This window comes from Sparassis crispa, assembly GCF_003851025.1.
Source record: "Sparassis crispa DNA, contig_000009F, whole genome shotgun sequence".
NCBI lineage: Eukaryota > Fungi > Basidiomycota > Agaricomycetes > Polyporales > Sparassidaceae > Sparassis > Sparassis crispa.
Genome location: NW_020939756.1, coordinates 678,219 through 696,763, shown reverse-complemented (window position 1 = coordinate 696,763; position 18,545 = coordinate 678,219). Strand labels below are relative to the sequence as shown.

Here is an 18,545-nt window from a genome sequence, read left to right as displayed (position 1 = left end):
GACTAGCTAAGGCATCACGAAATCCGAAACCATTACATCCCGTCACGAGTCATATAACCTCACTTCTTCCACGCTCGTTTCAACAGCAGGCGAAACCATCCTTCCCTCGAAGACTTAGTTCTCGATGTCGTAGGCGTTTCTTTACTCGTCGGAGTATCCTTCGCGTCGCCCGAAGAGTACCGACGCTTGTACTCTGCAGGAGTCTCTCCGTCGGTACCGTGTTTCCACATACCGCGCCGTGCCGCTCTGAGTCGTCAGAGAAGCGATTCTACACCATGCAAACAAAGCAGAGGAAGGGAACTTACTGCGCCTCACTTTGTATGCGCATATATGCCTCCTTCCCACCATGGCCATACTCGGCGCCGGCTTGCTCGTACACTCCGACCCAGCCGGCGCGGAGCATCTCCAGTGGCACGCATTTTCCACGCGAGAGGAAGGCAGGGAGAAGCCATGGCTTGAGGTGTGGATGGGCAACCTGGAGATGCCGATCAGTAAACTTTCTGACATTAATATAGTCAGTGTTAGAACACACAATACGGCCGTACTGGTCCCGCCTGAGAAGTTGGCAGTAGACCATCTTTCCTTCAGTTTGGTTCTTGAGCCATGCCAGACTCTCTTGAGCATATGCCTGTGCCGGTCGGCCAAAATGCCCAGCCTACGAGTGTTCATGCCAAACATCATCCCAGAGTCGCTCGCGACGATTGCGGGATGCGCACCTCAGGCGCATCGACACCTGCCAAGCGTATGTGTATCGTCCGATCCTTTAATTCTGCACGACTAGTTAGCGATCGACGGATATGAAGCATAGACGATGGTAGCTATAGCAAATGCGACAAACCTCTGCTTGCGGTCGGAATGCGTCTGAACTTAAGCGGCCATCTCCAGCCAAACGCCGGCGTATGATAGACGCGAAAGTTGTCCGCATCTCCAACGCTATGCAAAGATATTGACGTACGACCTCAGTGCTTTGGGAGATGTGTACCTTGTCACGTAGCCTTTAATCCACCGCTTTTTGGCAAGCATGGTGGGAGTGACCCATTCAGCATTGGGAATGCGTCGCAAAAATCGTGTATAGGTATATCCAGTCGCAGCCGCAGATGCATAGCCAAGTAGAAAAGTGAGAACAAACAGCTCAGGATGGGATCGAAGAAGCTCTTCGGGTGGAGGATGCGAGTCCTTGTTTGACCGGCGACTTACGGGACCAGAGGAGCTGTTTGGTTTGGAAGTGCCCCATGGCCAAGGCATCAATGGCATTCTGAAGACGATTCGGACTTTGGTCGTCGTAACTGTAACGGCGTCAAGATGATAGACGCCAGATGTTGCATCATGGGCGTCTATGCTATCGCGATTGAAGCCAAGGTTCCGGTCATCATGCCATGATGCATCATGTGCACTGCCATGCCAGTGTTCATGAAGTTTAGGGAGTGACATGGGTAACGTCTGCCCGGGTGTACCTGCGACCCGACCCACGTCACACCCGTGCGGGTAACCCGCACGGGTTCCGGGTGACCCGCACATGCCACCCGGGTCGGGTACGGGTAGGCCGTCCATGGAGATGGGTAAACCCGGGTATACCCACTTATGGACACTCCTGGTACTTTTTGATCTGAGGGGCCGGGGAAAAGGCCGGCAGGTTCGTATATTCAGTTTTCGAGCAAGCGTAACCTGCTGTGACACGAGCGCTCCTGCAAGCACCCGGGCGCTAGTTGCTTGTGACGGTGAGTCACAGCGACCACCGCGAATGCAACAGTCACTAGGTGTCAGATCATTGTCTACTATCTCGAGAATATTCCCTGCTGTAGCGAGATCACATTCTTCAGTTTCTTGGAGACTTGCCAGCTGCACGCCTGACTCACGGGTTATCCGCGGGTACCCGCACCGTGACTATACCTGCAGTTAACCCGGGTTTAAATCAATGGGTACGGGTCGGGTACGGTCACAGACTCCGAGTCCACGTCCTGTTTACCTGCGGGTTTCACCCGGTCATAATCGGGTTAACCGACATGAACTCTCCATTCAATACAACCGCGACACCCATATACTTTTCAGTTTGAGTTTGATAGATCATCATGCACGGTTGATGTCAGTTCAAGTTGAACAACGCCTCTGCAAGCATCTGCCCATATTGCTTGCTTCTCAGGCTTTCCGAGTACCCCGTGGACGAGGCGTGGATCATTCTTAACCCTGCAATATTAATCTTGTCGTGCGCTCATTCTTCCCCTCCGCTTGTTCACGCTACTGTCATTCGGTGTAACCATACCATCTCTTGGATTTCCTTGGCGATGCATACGGTCGCGGTTTTGGCTCTGTTGAACTTGGTTACTCCGCCAGCGATTGCGGTAAGTTTGCTCAAGGTGCCATTCACGTCAACCCTCATGTAAGTACTTACTTCTCGCATGTGGTGCTGACTGATCTTAGGACGCATTCTAGTGCGAATTCTTCAGCCGTCTCTGGTAAGTCTCTTCCCGCAAAGTCCGTGAAACTTCTCTTACACCGGGCAGACCCCACCACATCTACGACTAACGCCGTGCTAAAGGTTGTTACCGCGGGTAAGTCATACTGATATGAATCCAGTGACAACTCTTATGTAACCATGACATATCTTAGTGCAAGCCGGAAACAACCAGACATGGCAAAATGTACTGGTCGACACCGGGAGCGCACTTCTCTGGGTTGGTGCCGGGACAGAACAATACGCACCAGGCCCATACACTGACCTGTGGGTCGTCCTGTTCTCATATCCCTCATCATGATGATTAAATACCTGTGTCTTCAGAATTGATCAGACTTTCAGTGTTGGGTACGAGACACAAATGTCGGAATACCTATGTGCACTTCACATCTTATTTTATGCAGATATGGTGGAAGCGATGTGAATGGCACTGCGTATGTTGACCGTGTCACGATCGGCGCCGCCACCGTGAACTCTCAGATCATAGGTTCTGCGGGTTTTGTCAATGACTTCACTCTGGTGAAGCCCTTTGACGGAATCTGTGAGTACTTGTCAACATTTTTGGTGGCTTACAAGACTGATATGTATCACCAGTGGGCCTTGGTCCATCGGGATCCAATACTGGTGAAGTATCAGGATACAATAGCACTGCAACGTTCGTGGAGAACCTGGTCTCTCAGGGAACTATCCAACACCCTGTCTTCGGTATGTATGTCAGTCCCCTCGCTGAGAGTGGTGTTCTTGTGAGCTCTGGGGAGATCTCATTTGGTGGAATTGATGAGACACGTATCAGTGGTATGTATCACATTGCACTTTTTGCTCTTGCAAGATTGTGCTGAAGCACTCTTGATCATAGGTGATGTTGCTTGGCTCCCGCAGAACCAACCTAGCAACTTTCACTGGGAATTCAATGTGTGTTCTGTGTTCAGAACAAAGCTATCATATACACTGACTTTTGGGTGTAGTCATCCAGTCTGACCTGGGGTGATGAATTGCTTACTAGCGGACAGATATACTCGCGTACAGATTCCGGAGAGTTGGGCATCGGAATTCCATTGTAAGGGTGTCCTCCACTTTTCTTGCTACTGATGTTAATATTGCATGCAGCGACACATTCTTCTCTGTTCTTCAATCTGTCCCTGGTGCAGTAATAGACTTATCCTCGAATCTGGATGGATTTTTGGTGTTCCCTGGAAACATGACCGTAGAGTCTCTCCCAGACATGACCATTGGTATTGCCAATCTGAATTTTACCATTCCTGCAAGCAAGTGAGCCTGAGTTGCTATTTGTCAACACCGTTACTCTCTGATCTGATACTTCTATCATTGCAGATATGTGGTTCCTTCAAGCCTCTATTCAGCATTGAACATCTCTGACAGTGATTTGCACACTTGGATTACTTCTGGTGGACCTGATTTCTTCCTATTGGGACAGAAGTTTCTCGAGAATGCATATTCTGCATATGATAGTAAGTGCTGTGACCTTTTCATTGCAGTCATCAACTCATGGTACACCCCCCAGTGGAAAACCATCGTGAGTATCAGCTAGTGTTGACATTGTGGTTATCTGTGATGATGACATTGCACCCACCACCTTCTAAATGAAGTCGCGGTGCAACGTTGTCCTCAGAGGTGACCATGAACCAAGTATCTACTAGCGAGCTAACTACCACATCTTGCAGTTGTTGGCTTTGCATATCTTGCAGCGTAGTGTTTCTAGATATGCTCTTTTGAACCTCCGCTGTTCTCGCAGAATATAATCTCACGTTTTCCTGAGAATTTCTGTGCGCGCGACAGTACATTGCAGTGCCGCTGAAAAAAAACTACCCCTCCCCCCGGAAATGATTCTACAGTTTGCCGTCGGAAGACTAAGAAAGTACTAATGCATGCTTTCGAGTAATAATGAGTCACTCTGTACAAGCTGGAGTGTTCAATATGGATGCAGATTGCAGTCTATCTATACGCAGCAGAATCACACTTTTGGACAGAAGACATGTTATAAGAGAAATCTGTGACTTATGCTTTCCCCTCCGAGCCGAAGACTTTGAAGAACCGCTCGCAGACGCCCGCAAACACCTCCGTTGCGTCCTCGACCGCGTCGGGAAACGACTTCGTCTGCAGCCCTTCAGCTAGGGCCTTAGCATACGGGTCGCGGCCCCAGCTGTTCACATTGATCTGGCAGATGGTGATCCTGTCAGTACAGACACAGGCCGAGGAGGGAGGGGTACGGCCGACCTTGCTCACGCCGTTCTTGATGCACTCGATGAACAATTCATCGGGAAGCTGGTCAGTGCCATGCAAGCACAGTGGAATTTCACCCTTGAACTTAGCGTGCAGGGCTTTCAAACTGTGAGGTGTATGCGTTTAGCGTCGCTGTGTAGCAGCAAGGACGTATATGTGAAGGTACCCACATGTCCTGCCGGAAATTCGGCGGCTTAAGGTATGCTCCGTGCAAATTTCCAATGCTCGGCGCGAGCACCAGGGCACCAGTCCTAGGGACCATTAAGGATGAGGGGGACAACGTGAGAAACAGTAGATATGGCCCACCCTTTCATGAACGTTTCCGCCTTGTCAGGGTTCGTGAGCTTCGCATCTGAAATCATGCGCAGGCCCGCCTCGCCGCCTTCAAGACGGCCCAGTTCGACCTCAACGACGACCCCGCACTTTGCCGCCCGCTCGACGTACGGGCGCGCCAGCGCAATGTTCTCTTCGTCTGTCTGTATAACGCACGCCATCACTTCACGAATTGCATTAGTATAAGAACAGGACACACATCAGCGTGACTTGCATCAACCATGATGCTGTCGAACGCAATCCCCTGCTCTGCAAGACCGAGGGCAAGCTCGAGGTGCTCGGGATCAGTCGCATGGTCGAGGTTGACTGCGATCGGGACGGAGGCTTGGTGGGCACTGCATACACACGTCAGGATACGGTCTGTGGCAAATCAATGTGATCGGTACAAGCTCACGCGTTCAGACAGAACTGGAGGAAGGGACCCTTGCCAAAGGCAAGCGTGACGGGGAAAAGGTTAACGATCGCGGGACTGCGGCGTCGCTCGGCGGCGCGAACGAGACCTAGGACACAGTTTGCGTCGTAGCTGAATCACCGCTTCAGAGCTTGAGGACAAAATTCAGAAGAAAGAGCGCACCAAGTCTGAGTGAGGATCCCATACCCTTCGCCTTCCGCCTTGCGGAGTATGTTTAGGGTGCGGTTCCCTGCAAATGCACCGGACATGTCGTGATCGTCGTGCAGAACTTCAGGCTTCAAAGTTGTTGACGGTTATGGGCTACGTCTGCAGTGCAACTGCATGGGAAAGCTTTATCGTGCAGTCCAGACAAGAACTCGGTTTGGAGCCCATGGCGTGGTGGTGCGGTCTCCCGTTGCCGGTGGTTCCTACAGCAATCTTGTACGTGGTCATATGGCTTTCGAATAAAGCCAATCTCACCTTCACCCGTGCACGGATCCACCGCCTCGTTGATTAATCTGCTGGATGTTAGAACATTCAGACCAAAAGCACGTTGCCGAGGGCATCGTGTCAAGGATCCGGCCCAATTGCCAGCTGAAGGCGCGCCCACAACGTGTAGGGCTCTGCCAAGGCTTTCTGTAATCATCCTCTGAGGCTCATCGACGAGGATTAAGGATAAATTGTCGTCGTTTTTGACGTTGACGACGAGACTTGTGCTGCAAACTTGGTATGGAGCGAGCGTTCCACCTTCCCGGCATCTTCGTCCTCTTCTGCTCGTTCGTGTTACTATTCCTCGTTTCTGTCTCCCTCCCGTTCATTGACCCGCTCGACTATGTGCGTGTGTACATCTACAATGGCATCGTCACGACCACAGCGAATGGGACTGCCATCTCCGAAATTCGTGTGCGTGCTTCATCGAGGTGTAGTCCGTTTACGTGCTCACGGTTTAGGTCGTTACAGTTCGGGTTGTGGTGCGTGGGGCAATATCACGGAAGGTCGGGGCACTGAGAACCTGCAGGGCTAACTGCCGGTACGAGATTGTGTCCGGACACCGTGTATGCTCGTCTGCAGGTATGTTGGAATATCGCCTCCCACTCCTGCGCGGAACCTTTTAACACTTCCCAGCGGACGGATACACTACGACGCTCTACACCAATGGCGGGGCTAGCGAGGTGACCGTTGGATCCTCCTGGACGCGTGGGCTCGTTGCGCACCCCATTGGTGAGCAGTCCGCTCACTGAGCCCTTGCACCCACGTACCGCTTACCTTAGCCCAGCGACGGGTGTGTCCCTTCTCGCGCTGCTCTTGTCGTTTTTCACACACCCCACCATCACCTTCCTGACGTACGTCCTCGCGTTCCTCGCGTTTCTCATTGCGCTCGTCGCGTTCTTCGCCGACGTTGCGCTCTACGCGTATGTGCAACGCCAGATCAGGCTCCTGCCAGATGTCAGCGCTGGCACGCGCGTCGAGGCCGGTGCGTGTTCTTACGCCCTCTTCGCTCTTGCGTACGTGCTTGACAGTTGCGCTTGCGATTTCTAGCGTTCATTATGACTATCGTCGCGGTCGTACTTCTCTTCCTCGCGGGCTTCTCGATATGGCTTGGCCGCCGCCGTGCACGCATGGCCGGTGCGACGAGCTACAAGATGCCTTCGAATCGCGTCAGGGCACCGCGCCGCGTGTGGAACTGGAGACGGCCTTGGCGTGGACGGACACGGGCACGAGCGTGACCGAACGTCCAGCCCAATTTTACTTAGGACGACCTAGGACGACGATTTATGACCAGGTCTCATGCTACTCGAGGTTGCATGAGACCTACGGAATGGCATGCTCTAATTTACGACTGCTAATTTGTTATAGTTGCTTAGATGTCTTCCGTTCCCAATTCTGTATATGAAGTGGACATACATGTTTGCCACCTATTTCCTGCTTGCACTTAGAGAGTAGGGAGGCGTAGCCTTGCCCGCGAGCAACCAACACGTTCACAGCAGCGGAAGCGTTCACCATCCATTCCTCAATTCCCGTGTAGGTTAAGTAGATTTGCGGTAATAATTGGGCTGTGCGACAATCTCCGCACGCAGTATCCGCCGAAGCGAAATAGAGTACAAGGTTTACAGACTTCTCCGTTCTCGCCTTCGTGACTCATCTCCCCGTATCAGTGGAAATAGTTGGTCGCACACGGCATCACAGAGAGCCACGCTTCGTCCAACACCTGGATAACATCCTCCGCTACGCCAACGCAATGAAGTCAGCCACTATGAGAGAGCACCAACGCTGCAACACTCACGCAACGGCCCTTTCTCGAGATCAATCATATTCTACACGACCCAGACATTCAGACATTCAGCATCAAGACGTTAATACTGCCACGCACCTGCTCGATATGGTTCAGACTCGACGCGCCGATGAGCACAGCGTCGCCATACTCGCGCTTCATGAGGCTGTGGTGAGAGATCCAGCGCAGCGCGATTTCGGCCATCGTCAGCCCGTGCGCCTGCGCGGTTGCCTCGATCGCGGCGACTGCTTTGAAGTACGGGTCGTTCCAGTAGCTGTTGGCAACTTAGTTGGGCACTTCTACCGGCGCTGGCGGACTCCTTACCGGGCACGGTAATTCTGAAGAGTGCATGAGGTTGGAGAGATCGAGAAGGAGAGATTGTGTATGGACGTACCTTGCCTTGGCCCTTCGCAGGGTCGAACCTCGAGCCAGGCTCTACGGTTTCATCTGCTGAATGATACCTTCCGGTGAAGAAACCGCCACCCACTAGACATATCACATTTAAACAGAATTGGGATGTGGGAAAGAGGGTACACACATGGATTGAACTCATAAAAACTGATCCCGTACTTCCTCAAGCACGGAAAGAGCTCCGGTTCCACTTTCCTTTGGAGACACTCAGCGACCGCCCTTCGAATGTCAACAAGAATAGAGCGTGACACCGACCGGTGGATAGCATTATAGATGCCCTGATATGCCGTGGGCTGGATGTACCCGTTTGCCCCGCAGATCTGTACGATCTCGGCAACTTCCCATCTACAGCACGATTAGTATTTGATACAACGGCACTGAAAGCGAAGGCTGACGCCATGTAGTTGCTAATGCCGAAGCGCCTGAACTTGCCCTCCTTGTAGAGCTCATTGACCGTCTTGAGCGTCACTTCATACGGAGTAGTGCGATCGGGGCCGTGCAAGTACCACATTTCAAGCTGACTGTATATATGTTATGAAGTGAGCGTATACTACGAGGCAATATGATATGGTACGTACTCGGTATTCAATGCCTTGAGGGAGACGTCAAGGTATTTACGCAAGTCCTGACGAGGGGAGCAGACGTAAGGATGCAGAGCAATATGATCGGTGGCCTGCACAAACCTCAGGAGAGTGAGAGATCAGTTCTCTCCCGGGAAGTTGCAGTCGCGTGTTCGACTATACAGCATCATTAATTCAGCGAGGCTGGCACACACTGGAATGGGCTGACGCACGACGTTAGGATAGAGCTTCGTCTCGAGCTTCAGCCCGCGCTTCTTCCAGTTTATCTTTCCGAGGTACTGCTCGCTGGTCCCACCAGCGTACCCTCGGGCGGTGTCGATCTATTCACGCGAGCGTCAGACGCTATCTAGCCGGAGGTTGAACCGACCATCATACCTCGACATGGCCATGAGCTTGGAAAACATCCAAGATCGCTTCCACCTCTTTCAGGTCGTACACTCTGGCACCTGGATAGGAGAACCGCCCTCCATGTCTGGATCAACAATGTAAAGGACAAGCTACCGACCTTCCTTGCCCTCCTCACCAAACGTCATCGCCCCCTACAGTACCGTGGACATATATCTTTAACTCAGACTTTCAAACGTGAGGCCACAATCTAAAGACATTACCATCACAACATTTAGTGCACTCTTCTGGTTCGGATACGGAGCAGTCATGTTCAAGTTGGCGTATGAAGCACAAAGAACGAGCCTGGAAGACTGTATTTATAAGCACTGTGCCACCCATTCTGAAGAGCGCGCGTTCTCCGCTGAAGAGGAGCAACGATAACATCATGAGCGTTACGATGGCATTACGGTCCGCCTACGGCCTTTCGGGACGCGTTGAGTCACGTGCTCCGGACAACGAGTAGCCGACAACGGGAGAATACGGGTAAGGCTGAGCAAACGGCACTGACTGCTATGTGGAGGTTAGCCCTGTCAGGGTCTTGGGAACAACTATGACTTCGCTTGTAGCAAAATCGTGACGATACTGAATTGAGTCCCTGCCGCTAGAGAATGATAGACGATTCGAATATCGTACAGGAAATGCACAGACGAACAATCAGCTTATGGATTGTCTGGATGAAAACTATGCGCTATAAGAGAGCAGTCCATGTGAGATATGCGACGAGTCTGGCAAGGTGTGAGTAGCTGCACCGTAGAGGGAAACGACAAATACATACAACACGCAGACCGCTTCACGATTACAACTGCTTTGCTTGCCCCGAGACCTCAGCATGCTGCTTCTCCAACTCGGCCTGTACGTCGTAGATGAGTACAGCTTCCTATAGCACATGTACAGCAGTCTCACCAGCTCAGCCTTCTTCTTCTCAATCTATTGCGTAGAGGGTAGAAACAACTAGTCAGGGACTAATTTTAACACTTTCAGAAAGCCAACACACCGCAGCCTTCAGCTTCTTCAGCTGCTCCGCTTCGTGAGTACGAGCATACTGGTCTACAGGAGCCAGAAATTAGTGAATGGGCGCACACAGATATATCATAGCATCCTCACCTTCCTGTGCCTTCTCTCTCTTGCTTTTTTTTCGCCAACGCGGAATTGAGCACGGTCATCGGCCGGAACATAACGAAGATACACTCACTCAAAAACACCGCCCTGCTCAGTGTAGAACCGCACTGTTGTCGGTGCAGTGCGCGGTAGGTAACGTACAGAGGTGGGCTTGATTCTTCTGGCAAGCATTATGGCGGTGGTGGGGAGAAGGCAGAAGACGCAGCTTGGCTCTTAATGCCAGAAGTTCGGCCGTACCGAGGCCAACCGAGGCGGGATGTGACGATCCCGTCACGTCACCCTAATTCCTTCACCATGTCCCTCACCGTCGTCAGGCAGGCATCCAGCGTCGTACGTTCTCTCGTTGGTTAATTGTAGAGTACTACCCAACAATGGTGCCTACAGGCTCGCGCGGCTTCCCGCTCCTGCGCTTTCTCCACCTCGGCCATCGCGCGGAAAGGTACGTGACGGATCTTAGCATGGAGACATTCTAGCTCACTGGATACGCAGATCTCGTGCAGGAGCTGTATCTGAAGGAACTTAAGGCTTACAAGCCCGCCCCTGCGGTATGTGTATCTCGACCCCGCGATAACGTGTAACGGCTCACGCGTCTTCACCGTCCAGGCAAAAGACGCTCACCTCGGTGCCGTGAAGGCGTACTCGCTGCCCCCCGTGCCCAAGCCGCCCACTCTTCCCGCAGACCTCGCAGCCGAGCTGTCGGCGTATGATGCGGTCGAGCCTGTGAGCGCTGCAGCCAAGGATCCCGTTACATCGACGGAGCATGTGAGCACCGGTGCCGACACGTTCCTCGCGTTCCTCGAGGCGGATGAGCCGCAGGAAGAAAAGCACCACTAGCAGTGATGACCATTTTGTTTTTGGTGTGAAATAGAATGTGTTCGACACCCGTGGTTGTGATATTCGTGGCCTTCTGAAAGCCTCCTTCAGTGCATTGAACACATCTTCCGTCCTAACCCGATTTATTGCTGTTTCCAAGAAATATGTTGCACGGCCAAATACACACAATTTTGGCCTCGATGACCTAAAATTATTTCCTCAGCGGTCAGGCCATTTCTCTTGATTCTTGCATATTTAGACTCTCCTCAACAGTGTGCAGGGCATGGTGTCAAGAAGTATGCCTTTTTCTCACTTTTGCTGTTCTTGGCAGACTCCTCCCAGTCAGAATTGGCTAGAGTGCCATTTGGCAGGCTGGAGGACATTGGAAAGTAGTGGAGGTATTTGAGGAGGATGATACACAGGGCAGAGACATGAATTTATGAGAGGGATCACGTACAGTGTCCAATCCATTCGATGCACAGCAAGTCAATTCTGAGCGAGTGTAACGAGTCGATGACCACCAGAGTACCAAGTGTGAGATGGATGGATCTCTTGGTACCTGCCCTGCACGCTGACTAGAAGAGTCCAAATATGCAAGAATCGAGAGAAACGGCCCAGCCGTTGAGGAGATATGTGTGTTCAAAATTTGAGGGCGGGGCGGAATTTTGTGTATGTCGCCGCACGACTTTTTTGGGAACCGCAATACCGAAGGTGCGCGAATCCAGTCCGTCTGAGATGAGATGAGATAACCGTATGTATACTCCATACGGGCGTGGTTCTATTGTAAGATTATGCATGAGATACAATGCAGATGCGGAATGTAAATAAATGTGGTCTGTGGTGACTCTGTGGTGAGAGATGACGGATGCACGAAAGCGGGGGAGAATCGCGGTAGATGGTAGCAAAGCATGACATTACCCGTCAGCCGTGTCGGAGTCAATCCTAAACCCGGCGGAAAAGCAAAGCGAAATGTCTACGAGAAGAAGTAGAGAGAATTCTTGATGGTGTTCACGTCGAACTCACCCTTCTGCGGCAGAGGCGGCAGGATGTCTACCAGTTCGACGAACTTGCCGGTGAAGCCAGCCGCCTTCGCAACTGCTACTGAATCTGTAGTACATGTCGACGCCTTCTTCTTTTTCTTCGGCGCTTCTTCATCGTTGGCCACAGCTTCGGCATCCACTTCAATCACCTCCTCGCCCGACGCCTCCGCCTCCGCTTTCGCGTCTCCTGGGAAGGTCAGCACGGCATCCTCGCCGGGCAAATTGGCGACGTTGTCAGAGGCTTCAGTACCGGCGAGGTTGTGTTTGCTGATCAGCCTCCCATATCTGAGATGGATCACCGGCACTTTGTAACCCTTGTACCGTTCCCGGAACTTGGCAAACGACACCTTGTTAACTTCTGATAATATGAGCACAGTAGAAAAAGTCGCGTACCTCTTCGAAGAGCTTGGTCAGCACGTCCGATGAGTGTAACGCAATGAAGGTTTCCCGAATGATGGCAGACATCTGATCTATACTGCCTGCGTGCGTCCAGTATGAATCATGTACTGAGGCAAAGGTGATGCCTTGAGACTAGATCCTCTGCAGTCAGCGCAAAATCACAGAATGCACAACTGTCAACGTACCCTGCACTCAAGAGCGGTCAGCATCATGTGTGTTGCATCAAGACTGTGAATGAAGTTTGGCGGGAACGCAGAAGCCTGCTTGGCGGCGTTGACTGCGGTTTCATTGATTAGATCGTGTGCGAGAGCGGTGCATTGCTGCTGTACTTACCTGCGGTAGGAACATTGGGATCGGAAATGTAAACCGTCTGCAAGGCAGTCATAATCTGTTTGCGCTTGATAGACCTGTACGGCTGAACGATGGGCAACCCCAACGGCGTGGTCCAGACGACACTTGTCATCTGCTCCTTCCTCAGACGGTCCGCGCTCACCATTCTCGGGCCTCTACGGATGACATCACCCGCGGTGGATATACCCTCAGCGGAACGTAGACGATCGGGTGGTATTGATTTCGCAATGAGACGTGCAGAGATGTTCAACCAGCTTTGAATCTCGTTCGCGCCCTTAAAGAGATTACCAATGGACGCAAGAACCTGCGAAAGGATGCTTCGTGAGGAGAGAAATGAGGAGTATGCGACGCCATATAGAACCTTTTTCGCGATGTATGACGCTGCCAACCAGCATTCCTCAGCCGGGATGTCTCCCCTGTCCTTCAGCTGCTTTTCTATTTGCTCGCGAGCGCCAACGAAGGTAACGCCATAGACGGTGGTCATCACCTAAACGTAAACAGGATGTCAAGGCATCTGCACTCAATCAAAAGTTGGTAAAATCTAACCGTTTGCTTGACAACTTTCCTGGAGATCTTTCCATCAAGCATCTTAGCATACTTATGGCCCTTCTTCAAATCCTTCTGCATGAGCTGGGCTACCATAGTAGCCACGTGGGTGTATACATCCGATGGCTTCTCCGTGACGTCCAGATTGACTTGTTTGGCGCCTGTTGCATCACCGCCCAAAGCAGCATAATGTTGCAGGCCGTTACAAGTTCCATCCTGATGGACGGGAAGGGCACATTCATACTCAAGGGGATTCGGAGAATCCAACGCTGCCTTGAATTCCATACAGGTTGCGAGACATTGCCAAGGATCATCCGCAAGCTTCCACCAACCGCGGCCCTGACAGCAACAAACGCAAGTCAGCAAGGGAGAAGAATGACGCGAACGACAGCAACTCACATCGAGCGGTTTCTCCGCGCTGTCGAAAATATCCTCCAGATGTGCGTCGACAAATTCAACGCGTTCGTCGAAATTAGCCTTGTCGAACCCGTACAGGTTAGCCAGATGAATTTTGAGCCATCGCAGACCACGCTCTCCTAGAGGCTTTGCCTCCTGGAACTTGAGAAGACCTCGGCTCAGATCATCGCCTATATGGCTCAGATGAGGTGGTAAAGGATATGCACGGCCACGGAAATCGAGATTGTGAGGGAAGTAGATGGTGTCGCCCAAAAACTAGTTAGTAACAGATCGATCAGTGACCCGCATGTAAATATTAAGGACAATACGCACAGCCCTTGCGATCTCAATCTTATAGTTCACACTACACCTATCGGAGTGGTTGTTCGCCTTACCATGGAGGTAAGCCTTCTGCCTTTGAATGTAAATCATCCGTGCCTTGGGATCGGATTCGAAGTTTTCCGGTTTCTTGGGCTCTGGTGCATCATAGACTGCGGGTGGAATCTTCGACAATCGTTCTCCGGAGTTCCATACCTGTAGGACGACGTCGAAAATCTGACGGTTGATTTGCCACGGTGTGCTGCCCAAAACGTCCAACCCGGCATAAACTAATTCCAGATTTCCTTGCGAAGATGCATGGCGGAGGTAGCTTTGCTGTTCCTGCGACTCTTTGAATCGCATGACCGACGCTGGAAGCCGAAACAATTGATAAGGAACGAAGTCAGGAATATGCGACAGAGACGTACGCACACTTATTGTACAGATAGCCACCTTGGTCATAATCCAACCAAGGTTTCGGCTTGACCAACATGGGAAGGTGCCGTGGATGCAAGGTCTCTGACACTGTGTCTTTCGCCATACGATCCATGAGCACGGGGTTAAGCTTTATGACACCGAGCTTGTGTCCACGCAGGTACTCGTATGAGTGGAAGAACGCGGGTTGCTCTTCGGTACTGGGATTACGATAAGATCGACTGAGAATTTGTGAGACGAATCTCTTCACTTACACCAACTCTCCGGTCCGACGATCCGTGGCAGAGCGCATGACAGTGGCAACATCCATGAGACAGTCAACGAGGAAGCTCCCAATCTTCACTCGAACGAGTTGCGACCACTCTGCTGCCCAGTCTTCCGAATTCAACGAGTGCTTGCTAGCGGCGAGGCGGCGCGTATACAAGTCCCGGTAGCCCAAACCAGTGAAAAAGCTGTCTGGTCGATGAAGGTTTACAGTCGGTACTGCAATGTTGTTCTTCTTGCACATTTCTGCCTTGTGCTCTAACTCAACTGCTCGTCCAACGGCCAAGAGTGCCCGAGCAGTTTTCATCCCGTCAGATACACCGCCGGAACCTTGCAGATGCATGAGCTCCAGTATGGTGATAAGTGACAACTTCTCCGGCTTAAGGAGTGAAAGGAAAGGGCTCAAGCCAACGACCCGCCTCACTTCGCCAGCCCCTATAAAGATGATCAATATATGGCATCATTGACGGCGGAGGAAAGAAAGATACATACCGACTTGCACCCCATCGTTTAGACCCCGTTCGCTTACTTCCAAGTTCGCGATCTCCGCCTTGAGACGCACTTGAAGTTTCTGATGCCAATTCCACATCCATGTCCGCAAGTCGACATCGTGCAGGTGTTTGTTGCCGAGACCGAGTTCATCGAGTACTTCAGCCTGATGCTTGAGCCGCTGCACCGCAACATCGTAGACAGACTCTTCCAATAGTTTCTGGCGGGCAGCAACGTCCTCCGGAAGAACTCGTCGGGCGAAGATGATTTGCGATAGGTGCCTTCGAAGGGTCTCCAGGTTGAAAGGCACCTCATACTCCGGCTCCTGGACGTTGCCGGGAGCAATGTCAACGACGCTGCCGTCTTCCGAATGGGTCACCTGAATGTCCTGTTTCTACTTCAAAGTCAGAGACAACTCCGCAAGTGACACCACAAGGAGACTCACTTTTAAGCGCATGACCGGTTTTGCCTGCGGCACGTCGTCCAAAGGGTCAGTAGTCTGCCTGCCAAGCGACTCCGCCATCCCAAGCTCATTGACGACCTTGGATAGATCCAACTCCACAGCAGCTTTTGAGAGCAGCGTAATGATACTTGACGCATCTTCCGAGCTGGTGATAGCACGATCCGAGACAACCAGCGTAGCAGGTATCTGTCGGTTGATCATGCTTCGCAACAGCGCCGCAGGATTATAGGTCTTGACCACGACGTTGATGGGATCCGCCGAATCGGGTCCGAACCGATGCCACGCTTGCAACATGATCGCGTATGTATTCGCAGTCGGCTGCACCTTTACCTTCTCGCACTCCATATCGTCGTACAGCGCCCACGCATCCTCCAGCCACAGAATGTGGCCGACCCCGTCCGTCTCTTTTGAAACCATTCGTATGTATGCATCCAAAAGCGCATTGTACACTCGAGCGTCGAGGACGGCTTCCCCCCTGCTCGTGGCCCGCAGGCGGTGGAAGATTTCCTTAGCGCGTGCAACGTCATACAAGTTGTGAAGACAGGCGTCCATGACCGAGACAAAATCCTGAGTTGGCGAGTCGGTAAAATATAAATCATTTAGAGGAGTAGTCTCGCCGCTTGGTAGGGGAGTCGGGAGGATGGTGTACGGCATGCGACGCCGCAGGAAGCCGTCCATTGCGTTGTGTGCATCCTCGGGCGTCGTTGATGAGGGTGCAGTCGAGGATGCAGAGGGTGCAGCCGAGGGTGCAGTGGGTGACAGCATGTATGCTGGGTACGCATCTGATGGAGCATACGAAGTACCTAGCGCAGGCGCATTTGCCCTTTTGGAGGGCGTAGAATAGAGACGTGCAGGCCTAGGGAGACTCTGCCGGGAGTACGACAGCAAAGTCGTCTCCATTTTGCGAGCACCATTGGCTCGTGCGCAAGTAATCATTTTGAGAATTTAGCCGGCCAGACGACAACGAGAATCAATCCAGGAGCCTGTAGCAAGGATGGGCGTGCGGAGGAGGAGACCGGCGTCTGCCTGAAATTCTGAGGAATTTTCTCAGCCACAATTTTATTTGCACAAACCAAATGCTGATGCATGCACCAGGCCCTTATCCAGTTCTCGACAGCAGCACTACCGCAAAAGTCAACTTTTGGTAGCTCCCTTATCTTCTTAATTGAAGAGGTCCTCTTTCTCATTTGGGCAATTAAAATCAATAAGGGTGAATAATGGAGGAATAGGAGAAGCTTGAACCTCCTTATTTTTCCTTAATGAAGGAAAATAACTCCGATAAGCAAAAGTTTTGACTTTTGCTGATGCAGTCTGTCACACCACAAAATGTGTGGGCACTCTGACTATAGGTGAGTGCGCATGGCAAATTAATTAAATTAATTCAAGAGGAAGAAGAGAATACACAACAAGCGAAGGCCTGTCTTCCTCCCTTCAAGGGACATCCTACACAAGATTTAACGAGGCTCTCTGCTTGTCCGAAAAGAGGACCTTAAATTAAGACTGGGCACTCAATCTAATCAAATCTTTCTGCTGGAGGTTCTTGTCTGATCATTGTTGTCATTTGTTATATTCCTAGTACCAGCATTCTGCAGACTCTCTGAAGTTGGGAGCTTCACTAAGTGCTAGTGTGCTACCTTTTGCCATGCTGAGATCTGTATGTTGAAGAATGCATGCCTATTGGATTCAGTGAATCAATAGTGCACTTGTGGGCAGTTTGAATGTTACTCAAAATTTTCAGTGCTGTGAGGCCACAAAAATATATGTGCCAGCCTGTGAGGTATATTGATAATACTAAAATATTTACATACCACTGCCTACATCAGGAAAACCCAGCTTTCTCTTATGGACTTATTTAGACTTTTGGGTCTGAGAACCCTTATTTAAGGCCATAAGGCCCTGTTCGGGATCCCGATAATCCGGCCGCTGTAGAATCCTCTGCCCGCCAAAAGTTAAATGGACTCCAGAATGCCCAATACGGCTACAGATAAGATGAGATCCCATGTTGCCGGGGATTTGCTGCTCACGTGTTAAAGTCGAGACTGGTCACGACAGACCGAGACTGATGTGGAATTAGCCAATCGGTTGCTCGGCAAATCACGCCCCTTCCCAATGAAGATGTCGGTCAGGGCTCGGTTGAGGCTCAGGCACCTAAGCTAGGGTTAGAGGCTCTGGGCCAACGGTCTTTTCATCACATGACAGGTGTGCGATAATCTCTGCGCTGTTTTGGGACATTGCTAGAGTGGCTCTATAATGATTATCGGGATCCCGAACAGGGCCTAAGTTAGTAAGTGTTCAAATAAGTCGAATTTCAGACACTCAGGGAATATGCCTTAGGCCCTTTTTGTCCTTATATCCTTAAATAAGGACCATAAGTCCATTTAAGTTATTTAAGTGTCCTTTTAAGGAAAAGTGGGGTTTTCCTGATGTATGCAATAGAGCATGCTGACACAATATACAAGCTGGTAAATATAGATACATAGAACTAAAACACCTTGTGTGCTGGGGAAAGTCAATCAATGTCTCAAATGCAGAGATCACAGTAAATATATTCAGGCAGCATGTACAGTGTTTCTACATAAACAGGAAACTGCCAACTACCAAGGGAGTGCAGCATTTTGAGTACCATGTTTGTACCCTGGCTGAAGATACTGTAGCGAAACGACCTTAGGTTCAGTCACGGGTCACAGCCCTTGTGAACTGAACCTATTTGGGCGCTTGTCACGGGTCACAGGTAATTATGAACCGGTCCAACAGAATGGTCACAAGCGCTAAATATTCGTTTGCGGGCACTTATCTGTAGCGTGAGTGACGGCTGACCCGAATGTGTGAGGCTTTACATGCAAT

The 18,545-nt window shown here is 51.2% G+C and overlaps 8 protein-coding genes across 8 annotated transcripts; 3 read left to right on the top strand and 5 right to left on the bottom strand.

The window, feature by feature from the left end:
• Positions 1–59: 59 nt before the first annotated feature.
• On the bottom strand, positions 60–1,023 carry SCP_1002510 (Probable endonuclease; the record flags this gene model as incomplete). Its single annotated transcript, XM_027762117.1, has 6 exons — positions 60–246; positions 306–475; positions 533–655; positions 717–769; positions 839–933; positions 983–1,023. The coding sequence occupies 6 exons, from the start codon at positions 1,021–1,023 to the stop codon at positions 60–62; spliced, it is 669 nt and encodes a 222-aa protein (XP_027617918.1).
• Positions 1,024–2,282: 1,259 nt separating this feature from the next.
• On the top strand, positions 2,283–4,163 carry SCP_1002500 (Polyporopepsin; the record flags this gene model as incomplete). The annotated part of the gene is made up of 13 exons (XM_027762116.1): positions 2,283–2,377; positions 2,431–2,453; positions 2,502–2,549; positions 2,608–2,719; positions 2,777–2,800; positions 2,857–2,993; positions 3,047–3,247; positions 3,309–3,364; positions 3,418–3,509; positions 3,560–3,721; positions 3,785–3,921; positions 3,975–3,986; positions 4,135–4,163. 13 exons carry the CDS (start codon positions 2,283–2,285, stop codon positions 4,161–4,163), a joined length of 1,128 nt encoding a protein of 375 aa, XP_027617917.1.
• A 305-nt stretch (positions 4,164–4,468) lies between these two features.
• SCP_1002490 (Putative fructose-bisphosphate) lies at positions 4,469–5,686 on the bottom strand (the record flags this gene model as incomplete). The annotated part of the gene is made up of 7 exons (XM_027762115.1): positions 4,469–4,627; positions 4,688–4,799; positions 4,864–4,944; positions 5,000–5,169; positions 5,226–5,361; positions 5,421–5,549; positions 5,601–5,686. 7 exons carry the CDS (start codon positions 5,684–5,686, stop codon positions 4,469–4,471), a joined length of 873 nt encoding a protein of 290 aa, XP_027617916.1.
• Positions 5,687–6,146: 460 nt separating this feature from the next.
• SCP_1002480 (hypothetical protein) lies at positions 6,147–7,144 on the top strand (the record flags this gene model as incomplete). Its single annotated transcript, XM_027762114.1, has 6 exons — positions 6,147–6,320; positions 6,378–6,388; positions 6,436–6,488; positions 6,543–6,638; positions 6,694–6,891; positions 6,957–7,144. 6 exons carry the CDS (start codon positions 6,147–6,149, stop codon positions 7,142–7,144), a joined length of 720 nt encoding a protein of 239 aa, XP_027617915.1.
• Positions 7,145–7,569: 425 nt separating this feature from the next.
• SCP_1002470 (Oxidoreductase sirO) lies at positions 7,570–9,337 on the bottom strand (the record flags this gene model as incomplete). The annotated part of the gene is made up of 14 exons (XM_027762113.1): positions 7,570–7,643; positions 7,702–7,732; positions 7,789–7,963; positions 8,014–8,027; positions 8,084–8,175; positions 8,228–8,295; positions 8,356–8,445; positions 8,496–8,621; positions 8,679–8,725; positions 8,784–8,837; positions 8,894–9,001; positions 9,057–9,127; positions 9,187–9,220; positions 9,290–9,337. 14 exons carry the CDS (start codon positions 9,335–9,337, stop codon positions 7,570–7,572), a joined length of 1,032 nt encoding a protein of 343 aa, XP_027617914.1.
• A 527-nt stretch (positions 9,338–9,864) lies between these two features.
• Positions 9,865–10,358, bottom strand: SCP_1002460 (ATPase inhibitor, mitochondrial; the record flags this gene model as incomplete). Its single annotated transcript, XM_027762112.1, has 5 exons — positions 9,865–9,918; positions 9,972–9,995; positions 10,063–10,115; positions 10,173–10,195; positions 10,261–10,358. The coding sequence occupies 5 exons, from the start codon at positions 10,356–10,358 to the stop codon at positions 9,865–9,867; spliced, it is 252 nt and encodes an 83-aa protein (XP_027617913.1).
• A 123-nt stretch (positions 10,359–10,481) lies between these two features.
• On the top strand, positions 10,482–11,021 carry SCP_1002450 (hypothetical protein; the record flags this gene model as incomplete). Its single annotated transcript, XM_027762111.1, has 4 exons — positions 10,482–10,517; positions 10,572–10,626; positions 10,677–10,732; positions 10,791–11,021. The coding sequence occupies 4 exons, from the start codon at positions 10,482–10,484 to the stop codon at positions 11,019–11,021; spliced, it is 378 nt and encodes a 125-aa protein (XP_027617912.1).
• Positions 11,022–11,973: 952 nt separating this feature from the next.
• Positions 11,974–16,601, bottom strand: SCP_1002440 (DNA-directed RNA polymerase, mitochondrial; the record flags this gene model as incomplete). The annotated part of the gene is made up of 12 exons (XM_027762110.1): positions 11,974–12,372; positions 12,434–12,571; positions 12,625–12,716; positions 12,773–13,094; positions 13,152–13,277; positions 13,337–13,675; positions 13,736–14,008; positions 14,066–14,421; positions 14,483–14,685; positions 14,740–15,184; positions 15,242–15,632; positions 15,684–16,601. 12 exons carry the CDS (start codon positions 16,599–16,601, stop codon positions 11,974–11,976), a joined length of 4,002 nt encoding a protein of 1,333 aa, XP_027617911.1.
• Between the last annotated feature and the right edge of the window lie 1,944 nt (positions 16,602–18,545).